We start from the raw sequence: 12,239 nt of genomic DNA on the forward strand, positions 1-12,239 counted from the left end.
TATTTTAGTTGAAATCTGATGGCTCCGTGAGGCCTGCATAGGGAACAATGACATTTCCTCTCTCAAGATCCATAAAGGTACTAAAAACATATTTAAATCAGTTCATGTGAGTACAGTGGTTCAATATTAATATTATAAAGTGACGAGAACATTTTTGGAGCACCAAAAAAAACAAAATAACGACTTATTTAGTGATGGCCGATTTCAAAACACTGCTTCAGGAAGCATCGGAGCACAAATGAATCAGTGTATCGAATCATGATTCAGATCGCGTGTCAAACTGCCAACGGCTGAAATCACGTGACTTTGGCGCTCCGAACAGCAGATTCGATACACTGATTCATTTGTGCTCCGATGCTTCATGAAGCATTGTTTTGAAATCAGCCATCACTAAATAAGTCATTATTTTGTTATTTTTGGCGCTCAAAAAATATTCTCGTCACTTTATAATATTAATATTCAACCACTGTACTGACATGAACCGATTTAAGTATGGTTTTAGTACCTTTATGGATCTTGAGAGAGGAAATGTCATTTCTGGCTATGAAGGCCTCACGGAGCCATCGGATTTCAACTAAAATATCTTAATTTGTGTTCCGAAGATTAACGAAGCCATTTGCAACTTGAATGTGCGAGGCTTCCGGTAGCATCTGCTTCCAGTTATTTTTGCTCTAGGCCAAAACTGTATTTTGTTTTCAAATAATTTACTTTATTATTATAATCATAATCAAACATAGTGTAAAAATTGTTACCGTTTACTGCACTTTGTTACCTATACCTGTAGCGGCTAATGAATTTACAGAAAATTGCTTACTTCCGCATTGTAAAAAAAGGTGGATACAGAAACTGACCTTCAAAAATTAAACCCACTAAGAGAAATATTCACTGGAGTACAACATGTGACAAGCTCTATTATGACAGGAGACTGCTAGTAATTGATATTGAGTTTTACAACAAAATCAAATGACAAAAGACTTCAAGATGTCTCTTATTGGTCCTAAAAATCAGAGAGAATAAAAAACGGAGATGATTTATTTGAAAAAAGCTTTTGTCCAAACTTTAAAATACTGACCTAATGTTCCGTTTCACAGATCTAGTTTCAACCCTAGTCACAACGGCTCATTAAAAATGCGGCAGTGTCGTCTGAAAAGGAGTCATGAAAAATGCGCAAGATGTCTTCCCCATGTGCACAGGAGATCTGAACTTCCAGAGTAGTAACTAATGGATCAAAGTAGAAGCAGCTGTTGTATCCAGGCTTTGAGCCAAGCACCCTGTGACACCTGCCAGGCAGACAGGAATATTTTCCATGGGTTTGAATCCCCGGTCACACATAGCCATGGTGACAACGCACAGTCAGGGTGGGGTGGATCATCAAAGCCAGTGCCCAGAAATAGCCGCTCTATTAGTAGGCTGCCTGTGTGAGGATTGTTAGAGAGCCAAGAAGACGAGAGGCTTTGCTAACGGTCTCAGTTATCATTGTGTGAAAACTGTCCCATTGAGTGAAGAGCTGGGAGTCTTAAATCTCACAGATGTGAGCTCCACATCCTAATACATATAACTGTCATCCTCCCATTATCTTCTCTCCCTTGATACTGTGATGGATCAAAGCAAGATGGTGGCTGTTCTGCCCAGACTGTTGTCATCTGTCTCGTGTATTAGGTATTCAAACTTTTTGATGCCACTGACCCTTTCTTAACCTTATATAAATGTATACAGTAAAAAAAAAAAATAATAATAATAATAATCTTTTTTTATCCACCATAGAGGTATAAACCTGAAGTGAAACATAAAATTTAATAAACTAAAGTGCCATCAATCTCAGTATTATGGAAGAGGATTAGGGCCAAGCAATAATAAAAAAAATAAAACCATCTCGAGATTAAAGTTGTTCAATTTCGAGAAAAAAATCGTTAAATTTCGAGAAAAAAGTCTAAATAAAATTGAGAATAAACTCGTTAAATTACGAGAAAAAAATCGTTAAATTTCGAGAAAAAAGTCGAGATAAAATGTTGAGAATAATCTCATTAAATTACGAGAAAAAAATTGTTAAATTTCAAGAAAAAAGTCGAGATAAAATGTTGAGAATAAACTCGTTAAATTACAAGAAAAAAACTCATTAAATTTAGAGAAAAAGTCAAGATAAAATGTTGAGAATAAAGTCATTAAATTACGAGAAAAAAGTTGTTAAATTATGAGAACAAAGTCATTAAATTATGAGAAAAATGTTACATTTCAAGAAAAAAAAAATCGAGATAAAATGTTGAGAATAAATTCATCTTCGTTAAATTACGAATTTGTTCTCATAATTTAGCGCCTTTTTTCTCATAATCTAATGAGTTTATTCTCAACATTTTATCTCGACTTTTTTCTCGTAATTTAACGAGTTTATTCTCAACATTTTATCTCGACTTTTTTCTCGTAATTTAACGAGTTTATTCTCAACATTTTATCTCGACTTTTTTCTCGTAATTTAACAAGTTTATTCTCAACATTTTATCTCGACTTTTTTCTCATAATTTATTGAGTTTATTCTCACCATTTTATCTCGACTTTTTTCTCGTAATTTAACGAGTTTATTCTCAACATTTTATCTCGACTTTTTTCTCGTAATTTAACGAGTTTATTCTCAACATTTTATCTCGACTTTTTTCTCGTAATTTAACGAGTTTATTCTCAACATTTTATCTCGACTTTTTTCTCGTAATTTATTGAGTTTATTCTCACCATTTTATCTCGACTTTTTTCTCGTAATTTAACGAGTTTATTCTCAACATTTTATCTCGACTTTTTTCTCGTAATTTAACGAGTTTATTCTCAACATTTTATCTCGACTTTTTTCTCGTAATTTATTGAGTTTATTCTCACCATTTTATCTCGACTTTTTTCTCATAATTTAATGAGTTTATTCTCAACATTTTATTTAGACTTTTTTTCTCCAAATTTAATGATTTTTTTCTCGAAATTTAACAACTTTAATCTTGAGACGGTTTTATTTTTTTATTATTGCTTGGCCCTAATCCTCTTCCGTATTAAAGACCCGTTATTAGAAATCATAATAAAACTGCAATAATGTCAAATTCGGTAACTTATTTACAGCGTTTGGAAAAGTTACTTTTAAAAGTAATTTAAAGCTTAACAATATTACATTACTCCCTAAAAAGTAACTAATTGCATTGCTTAGTTACCTTTTATGGAAAGTAATGTGTTACGTTACTTTTTTCACCAGGGCTGGGCTTGCTTGTTTGCTTTTTAATAACAAAAAAAAAAATAAATTGGGCAAATGTAAAGGCCCTTTAACACCAAAAGTGAAATTAAAGGATTAGTTCACTTTCAAATGACAATTAGCCCAAGCTTTACTCACCCTCAAGCTATCCTAGGTGTATATGATTTTCTTCTTTCTGATGAACACAATCGGATAAATATTAATAAATATCCTGATGCAGCCGAGATTTATAATGGCAGTAAACAGGTTTCATGAGTATGAGCTGAAGAAAGTGTCTCCATCCACATCCATCCATCATAAACATATTCCACACGGCTCTGTGGTGGTAATAAAGGCCTTCTGAATCAAAGCGAAATATTTAACAAGTTATGAAGTAAAATATCTAGCTTCTTCTAGACCACCTTCTGTATTCAATGTACAGTCAATAAATGGGAAAACTTGTGTTACTTTTTGTTGTCAATTTAAAAGTAATCCATTACTTTACTAGTTACTTGGAAAAAGTAATCTGATTACGTAACTTGCGTTACTTGTAATGCGTTACCCCTAAAGGCCCCGGTATACTTCAAACGAAATCAAAGAATGAACTGATGTGACGTCATTTCGAACAAAATCAGGCCAAAACAAAGTTCGTTTGGTGTTCTTTTTGGAAGTTCGAAACAGCTTGCAGGCTGCAAAACACTGTACTACCATTGGTCAGTGTCGATAACGTAATAGGAGGTGTGCGCGGAGGCTACGCCTTCACTCGCGTGGAGCTGTTCTCTGATCTCTGTTCTCATTTCGTCTGTTTGAGATCGTTAAGGTAAGATCTCCGCAGGTGAAAACATGAACACACTGGATAGACGCTTTTTAGTACAAAATGAAGTTGTGCTTGTAAAAAAAATGAGGCACTGACACTGTTTTTCATGTTTGATACTGTAAAGCTGTTTGATTTTAAGCAATCTATTGAATAAAGTGCTATATGAAGACGTGACGTGACCGGAGTGCTAATTTGCAGAGCTTGTGTTAACATTCCCATATTGTTATGATCAGACGCTTTTCTGATGCTTTCTATAAAAAAATGCTTGCTATTTTCTCATTTTTGTTGGGTTTGTTTTATTACTGAGAAGAAAGTGTACAGCACGTATTTACATATTCATCTAAACGTCAATCTCAGCAGTGTGGGCAGCGTCAGATGTTCGATTACAGTATATCGCTGGTCACGCATTTCAAACTTCGTTTTACCCCTAAATGAAGAACGAAAAAGAACTTTATTTGTATACCGGGGCCTTGACACTGCTTATTTATTCTGGCATAATTTTTTTTTCTGTTTTCCTGTTTTTAGGATGTAGCGTGAGCGTTAAGATCTGTGAGAGGCTTTACACTTTCTTCCTAAGTTGAATACAGAAGGCGGTCTGGCGGAAGCTAGATATTTTACTTTATAACTTGTTAAATACGGATATTTTTCTTACACAAACGTATCGTTTCGCTTCAGAAGGCCGTTCACCATTATAAGGCCTGGATGCATGCGTCAGGATATTTATTAATAGAACTCCAATTGTGTTTATCAGAAAGAAGAAATTCACACACCTAGGATGGCTTTCAGACAAATTAATTTTTGGGTGAAACATCCCTTTAAGACTAAGTATTTTAAATTGTATATTGTAATATTGCAACACTGATTAAGATCTGCTCAATTCAATGACTTTGCATACTGAAAAAAGACTAATATCAGTGGTTCTCAAACTTTCTAACTTGTCCACGCATTGTCAAAGTCAATATTCGAGGCCACCCAACAAAGGCCGGTTTTCTTCTGCTGAAATTATGACAATAATATAAGCCTGTTTTCCATTTTTATTAAAAGAAACTAAGACTGTCAATACATTGAAGAATCATAAACAGTTTTTACTGCCTAACAGGTTCTTCCTTTTCTGTAAAGGAAAGAAAAAATAAATGCTGTTGTCTTGATGCAGCAGAAATTCTTTAGATGCAGGATTTTTTCCCCCTGACATTATTCATAACTTAAACTCAACTATAATATTTTAAAGGCAAGTAAATGTTTATATTGGGGAATTCATTAGAAACATTTTAGATCACTTTATACAAATGTTAAGGGGACAAATCAAAAACCTTCCTGATTTTTCTCCATATAAAAAATCCAATGCATGTTACATGTTTTACTTATACTGTACATTATATCTAGTTTTACTGATAAACAAGAATACGAGGTGACTTAATTTTAATAATTAAGAATTTTAAGACATTCTGAAACTAGTTTACTGAGGTCCCCTAGTTAGTAACCCTCTGCTCATGGGTGAAAACTGATCTAAATGAACAATATTCATTGTAGACCGTTACCGCCTCCTAGTGGACATTTGATGATTCTGGCAATTCTGGCAAATCTGGCATTGAAAATATTCTTACTCCCATTCATGATTAGGATGTTAAAAACAAATAAATGGATAAATAAGAAAATTTAATATAATAATAATAATAATAATAATAAAGAAGTCAGCATCAAAACACTTTACAAACATTGTTAATATACTAAAAACATCTAAAATAGACATTAAAAGCAAGCTTATTTTACATAATTTACATTGTTAAATGTACATAAAATATTTTAAATTAGTTTTAAGCAAATTACTAATTATATTAAAGTCTAATATAAAATTGTAATACTTTACATATGCTCCACAATTAAGAATGAATTTTAGTAATATATATAGTATAATTTGCAGATCCCATTTTTCATTGACAATTAGTGTTACATGGGTCACCTGAAATGAAAAAGTCATATATATTGACCAAGGGAAACATAGTCACTGCCCCCAACATTGAGCCCAACTGCACTACTGCTCCACACCACACGAGAGCGCTGTGACCTTCATCTCGCAAGATTACAGCAACAATCACCTTTACGTAGGATAGGACGAAAATAAAAAAGAACCACGCCAACACCTGTAAAACATAGGATTACTAAATATACAAAAAGAAACAAAAAAATAGATCAAGCAAAAACACTTCTTATATTAAAAATAAATACAAATACTCACAATAATGACTGTTCCAGAAGTCTCATTAACAAGCAGTGGACAGGGACTCAACACAGCCATGCCCATAATGTAAACTCCAATAAGAGAACCAATAGAAGTGAGAACTCCCATCAGCACTAAAGACCTGTTCAGAATGTAACAAAGAGTTGAGGAAAAGTTATCTATTTCTGAGTTTTAGTGTCACATGATCCTTCAGAAATCATTTTAATATATCAATGTTGAAAAATTTTACTTGATCATTATTTCATGTCCTTATATTTGTTTGGTAAGCATGATATTGTAGAGTTACATCATATATTCTTCAAATGAACAACAAAAGAAATCTAATTACTCCCCATGCAATCATTGTTTTATCATAATGTAGCTCACCTTTGAGTGTAAAACATGGTGATGAAGCAAGCTATAGGATTGGCAACATTCGCCATAGTGGCTGACCAGTGATAGGCCTGGTTTCCATATGGTAAACATGAGTAGGACTGGACTGATGGCAAACCAGTATTGGTCAGAGCGTTTACCCATGCTAGGATAATGTAGATGTACACTACTTGTATCCAAGTGTACGTCCCTGTCCCAAACCTGCTCCTGGGTTTCGCCTTTTGAGAACGCATCATTGGTTTCTGTTCAGATTTCTTGTTTTTCCAGCGGGATATATGGTTTCCACTTCCATTTGAGTTACTGGGGCGCTCTCGAGCCACAGCTGGATGGTAGTTCAAAAGTAAGAATGCCACTAAACAAACCACCATCATAGCAGTCAGGAAGAAAAAATAGGCTTCGACTGAAAAATTAGCTGGTTGGTAGTGAGGCACAAGGTAGTTAGCATCTATTTCAGACTTATTAAGATGCGTTTCATTGGATCTGAGGATTTGAGATGCATTGACACATTCCATCACACCTACACCTTGAACCATCGCCACTAAAGCCGGGACAAGACCGCTCAGGCCTTCTCCTATATAATAAGTCATGAGATATTTTGCCTTGAGCTGCATCATGAAGGGAAGGAACGTCACCGAAGAAGTGCAGTCCACTATGGAGATGAAGAAGACGAGGAGCAGGAGAGGAACGCTGCGCTCCACACCTTGCACCACTACCGTCTCACTCCAAAAGAAAGCCAGGAAGAGGCTGGCCAGTATCCCGAAACCAACAATAAAATAGATAACCGCTGTTTCGCTGAGCGTTCCTGGGCGGAAGCGGTGCATTAGTGTGACAAACAAAGGTCCGATGTTGGCCATTTGGACAATAACAGAGAGGTAGGAGGGAAGATACCAGCCCTCAGGTACCTGTGGAACGATTAAGGGCAGCTCCACCCACAGACCACAGATGGTAACCCAGGAGCCCATGCCAAACAGAACGGCCAAAACATGGGTGAGGATGGACGTGGCCATGATGACTAAGATCAGTATTCCTTAGAATTCTTACCCTAAACGTCTTCAGAAAAGAAAAACAATACAGTTAGTAACCAACAGAATTTCATTCAATTAAGACTTATTATTCTAAATTATTTTTGCAACTCCACTTGGTGTCACTAGTGGAGTAGAAATTACACACTTCATCTTTAAAGGTTTAGTTCACCCAAAAATGAAAGTAATGTCATTTATTACTCACCCTCATGTCGTAAGGCCTTCATTCATCTTCAGAACACAAATTGAGATATTTATGATTAAATCTGATGGCTCAGTGAGGCCTGCATAGCCAGCAATGACACTCTCTCAAGATTTATAAAGGTACTAAAAACATATTTAAATCAGTTCATGTGAGTTCAGTGGTTCTATGTTAATATTATAAAGTGAAGAGAATACTTTTTGTGCACCAAAATAACGACTTTTCAACAATATAGTGATGGGCGATTTCAAAACAATGCTTCGGAGCTTTACGAATCGAATCAGTGACTCGGAGCGCCAAAGTCACGTGATTTCAGCAGTTTAGCCATTTAATAGGAGATCCAAATCACTGATTCGATTCGTTCCGAAGATGAATGAAGGCCTTACGACATGAGGGTGAGTAATAAATGACAATATTTTCATTTTTGGGTGAACTAACCCTTTAAATTCCAATTTTGGTGCAGTCAAGTTCTCAAAAATGGCTCATTCTAAGGTAATAAAAACATTATGTAAGGTCTTTATACACCACTGAAAACGTACTCGGTTACTAACGTTACTAACAAGGGGAAAGTCTCCTTTTTCCCCATTACTGAAGCCTTTTTCAATAACGCAGTGTAACTGCACCATCATTGGTTCAATCATAGACAAGTTGTTGAACCAATGACGGCGCAGCATAGCTGAGCGGCCTATGGTGACAAAGCGCGTGAATATTCCCGCCGAAATGGGTGGGGTTTAGGGCTATATAAGCAGGCATTTCGCCATAGGATTTCAGGTCATTCGACTGAAGCGATGACACTGAAGCTGTAGCCTCGTGTCAGGACTCAGGACTCAGGACTCAGGACTCAGGGAACTGAGGTTACGTTAGTAACCAAGTACTTTCCCTTTCGATACTTCACTCATACTACATATGAATTCAACTGCGCCGTGCCACGGCAGGGAACGACTGGACTTGTCTTGGGCACCGATATGGAACCAGTGGACAAGTGAGAAGGCCGAAGTCGCCGAACCCAATGACGGTGCAGTTACACTGCATTTTTGAAAAAGGCTTCAGTAACGGGGAAAAAAGAGACTTTCCCCATATGCAGTACGAGTGAAGGGAACATAGTTATGCATGTTTTATTGCATTTGTCAAGAGATCCTCCTAAAATTTATTTTATAAATAAATTTACATATTTCACCTTTAAAGGTTTAGTTCACTAGTTCAAAAATGAAAATTAAGTACTCACCCTCAAGTCATTCCAAACCTGTAAGACCTTTGTTCATCTTTGGAAAAAAAAATTAAGATATTTTGGATGAAATCCAAGAGTTTTTTTTATCCTCAAGAGAAAGCTACAAAATTATCATAATCAAGGTCCAGAAAAGTAAGACATTGTTACAATAGTCAACGTGACTATTTCAACCTTCAACCTTAAAGGTGCTCTAAGTGATGTCACACGTTTTTAGGCCAAAACATTTTTTGTCACAAACAGCAAACATCTCCTCACAATCCGCTAGCTGCCTGTCCCCTGAACACACTGTAAAAAAACTCTGTAGTCGCCACAAGCTCCGAAAACGCCAATAAAAACAAACTGGTGCAGCCTGGACCACGAATCATAATAAACACGATCCAGCCAATAACCGACAAGGAGGAGGAGGAGGGAGGGTCTAGCTAGCCTCTGTTTTGTTTGACAACATTTCGAACGTCAACAGGAAGTTACTCCACCCAGGATCGCTTAGAGCACCTTTAATAAAATGACAAGAATACTTTTTAAGACAAATTTGTTGAATAAAGTCATTATTTTTGCTTTGGTTTTGTGCACAAACAGAATTCTTGTCGCTTTATAACATTAAGTTTGAACCACTGTAGTCACGTTGACTATTTTTAACAGTTTAAGTTTTTTACTACTTTTCTGGACCTTGAATGTGGTCATTTTGTTGCTTTCTATTGAGGATAAAAAAAAACGTACAGGTCTTACGGGTGAGGATTGAATTGAGGGTGAGTATTTAATGACATAAATTTCATTTTTGGGTGAACTAACCCTTTAAGCAAAACATTTAATCCAAGGGCACTCCAGGCTATTGACCCTTAAGTCAGTGTCAGTGTACTTTCACTTTGGACAAGAATCATCTGCTAAAGTGAAGTTATTCAGTAACATCTGTAGTGAGTGGCGCATTGTCTAACTATTACTTTGATGTTGTGCCAATGTATTTTAAGAACAAAGTCAGGAAGATTGTGCTTATTTGCAGAAGGGCTATCAAGGTCAAATCAGAGAGCATTGATAACAGGAGGTTTGTAGGGGCTCTAGGTAAGATCTTGAAAATGGGCATGTAATAACTGTCATAGCATTAAATCAATGTACACATATATTCACAAACAAAGGAAATTTGTTCTTGCAATTTCATGTCAAGTATATAACTATAAATAGGTCTACCTTTATTTAGTGCAACAAAAACAGACTGCAAAAAGTGGGACAAAACTTTGTTCAAAAGTGAACAGAAGTTAAAACAAATCAAAATTAGGCAGGCTACATCAATGTGGGAAAAAACAGAATATATTCTAAATAAAATCAGTGTGCAAAAAACAACAAGCATTTTTTAGCTATTTGTCATTTTGGAAAGCTCATCTTTATGCCGTTTGTGGTTGTCACTGTCATAGTGGTTTGAGTATTAGTCTGTGTGCAGCGAGTAGGTTCGGTCACTGGAGGGTATACAATCATGAGATTTTTGTGCATGTGTGTTATAGTTGTAGCATGAGCAGTTCATTTATAATGATTATACTGATCATAAACACTACATAGCATGCAACATTTGAAAAAAGCATTTCATTATTTAACAATAAATAATGTTATATTGACTTATGGTCATGTAAAATTAAATAACAGAAAGGAGTATGTAGCAATGAATAAAGTAAATGAGAGAAAAAAGATTCCATAATAACATGTATGAGAAATCTGACAGGTACTCACATGATCCGAGGCTAATCAAATGGAGACATTGACCTGTACAACAAGAAAAATGTGTCTTATATCCTGTGCATCAGTGGGTGTGCCCATTCTAGCCAACCATGACACCTGTCAGCTGATGTTAAGGAAAGGGATAACTGGATAATGTGTAATTTGTAGTAATTTATTATAATGCAAGTAAGTCAGACCAACTCAGCTTCAGTAAAAGTTTAACTGTGACCATCATGTTATGCAATAATGTGGTAAAAAAAAAAACAATACAAGTGCTGATGATTGTAAAACAAACAAACAAACTGTGGTCTTGTGTAGTTTTCTATAGTTTATAGTTTTAAAATATTTAATTGTTTTAAATAATTGGTTTAGTGGTTGTCAACACCATTATTTACGACATTTTTAAATAACCAGTTAGTATTGTATATATTTTATTAAGAATATAGACAAACCTTATTTTACTGCTGGCAATATGTTTAATTTGTCCCATATTAAATCATTTCTTTTTATTTTCAGAACATATAGCCCCCTCATCCCCACCCCCATCCTTGATGCTGGGTCTGACTTCTACAGCATTTAATATTCTTAGTTAATGTTAATTTCAATGTTTAATAGGCCTACATTATTAAAATCAAAAGTTGTATTTATTAACTTAGTTAATGCACTGTGAACTAACATGAATAAACAATGAATGACTGTATTTCTATTAACCAAAGATGAATAAATAGGCTACTGTAACAAATGTACTGTTCATTGTTTCTTCATGTTAACAAATAAGACCTTGTTGTTTGGTGTTAAAAAATAAATAAATAAATAAAAAAGAATATGCAAATTTTAGCAATTTTGTTGTACTTTTAGTAGCCAATAAAGAGTAGAAAAAGTCACAAAGTCTCAAAGGTCCCCTAGAAAGGCTTATTATTACTATGATTATCATTATTATTATTTAATTTGCCAATTTAATAATTAAAAAATTACATTTTCAGATAAAAATAGCATTATCGTTTTCTAAAGTAGCCTATATTGTGTGTGAAGCGCTCCACTAGAGGAAAAAGGTGTGAAAACGTTTTGCAGTGGATGGAAAACGGTGTTGAATTGCTCGCGCATCATATTACCTAAAACTGCATTTATGACAAACAACTACACAGATGTATATGTCATGACAATCTTTTACGAAATGTACACACCTTGTTCTCTGCTTCTGCCGCTGCGGATTGAAGTACACGCTGAAAAACGCAGAGAGTTGCTGCTGAATACGGAGTGGAGCCGAAGTCTGCCGCCGTTTTCATATGTTTTGAAAGGGATTTACGCGATCACGAGTTAGCATACAGATTACTGAGTTAATCACACAATTTTATGGGGGCTGGGAGGAAATTTGGGGTGGCCAAAGTCCTCCTAAATTGGGCCTATTGACGCCCTCGACTGATAAACTCCACAACTGGTTTTATATCAGTCA

General features: G+C 35.3%; 1 protein-coding gene across 1 annotated transcript; it reads right to left on the reverse strand.

Moving 5' to 3' along the window:
• Nucleotides 1-5,048: 5,048 nt before the first annotated feature.
• On the reverse strand, nt 5,049-12,150 carry slc52a3-2a (solute carrier family 52 member 3-2a). The gene is made up of 5 exons (XM_067411022.1): nt 11,971-12,150; nt 10,799-10,831; nt 6,625-7,680; nt 6,256-6,379; nt 5,049-6,160 (listed from the first exon to the last, which is right to left on the reverse strand). Exons 3-5 carry the CDS (start codon nt 7,635-7,637, stop codon nt 5,951-5,953), a joined length of 1,347 nt encoding a protein of 448 aa, XP_067267123.1. The 5' UTR covers nt 7,638-7,680; nt 10,799-10,831; nt 11,971-12,150; the 3' UTR covers nt 5,049-5,950.
• Between the last annotated feature and the right edge of the window lie 89 nt (nt 12,151-12,239).

Source organism: Chanodichthys erythropterus, chromosome 15 (assembly GCF_024489055.1).
Source record: "Chanodichthys erythropterus isolate Z2021 chromosome 15, ASM2448905v1, whole genome shotgun sequence".
Lineage (NCBI taxonomy): Eukaryota > Metazoa > Chordata > Actinopteri > Cypriniformes > Xenocyprididae > Chanodichthys > Chanodichthys erythropterus.

Bases quoted from the DNA above. Each gene is read 5' to 3' on its own strand.
- slc52a3-2a (XM_067411022.1), bottom strand. From the start codon at position 7,637: ATGGCCACGTCCATCCTCACCCATGTTTTGGCCGTTCTGTTTGGCATG. The intron at 6,380-6,624 runs GTGAGCTACATT...CATTCTGAACAG, and splicing joins ACCATGTTTTACACTCAAAG to GTCTTTAGTGCTGATGGGAG. The intron at 6,161-6,255 runs GTGAGTATTTGT...TATGTTTTACAG, and splicing joins CTTCTGGAACAGTCATTATT to GTGTTGGCGTGGTTCTTTTT.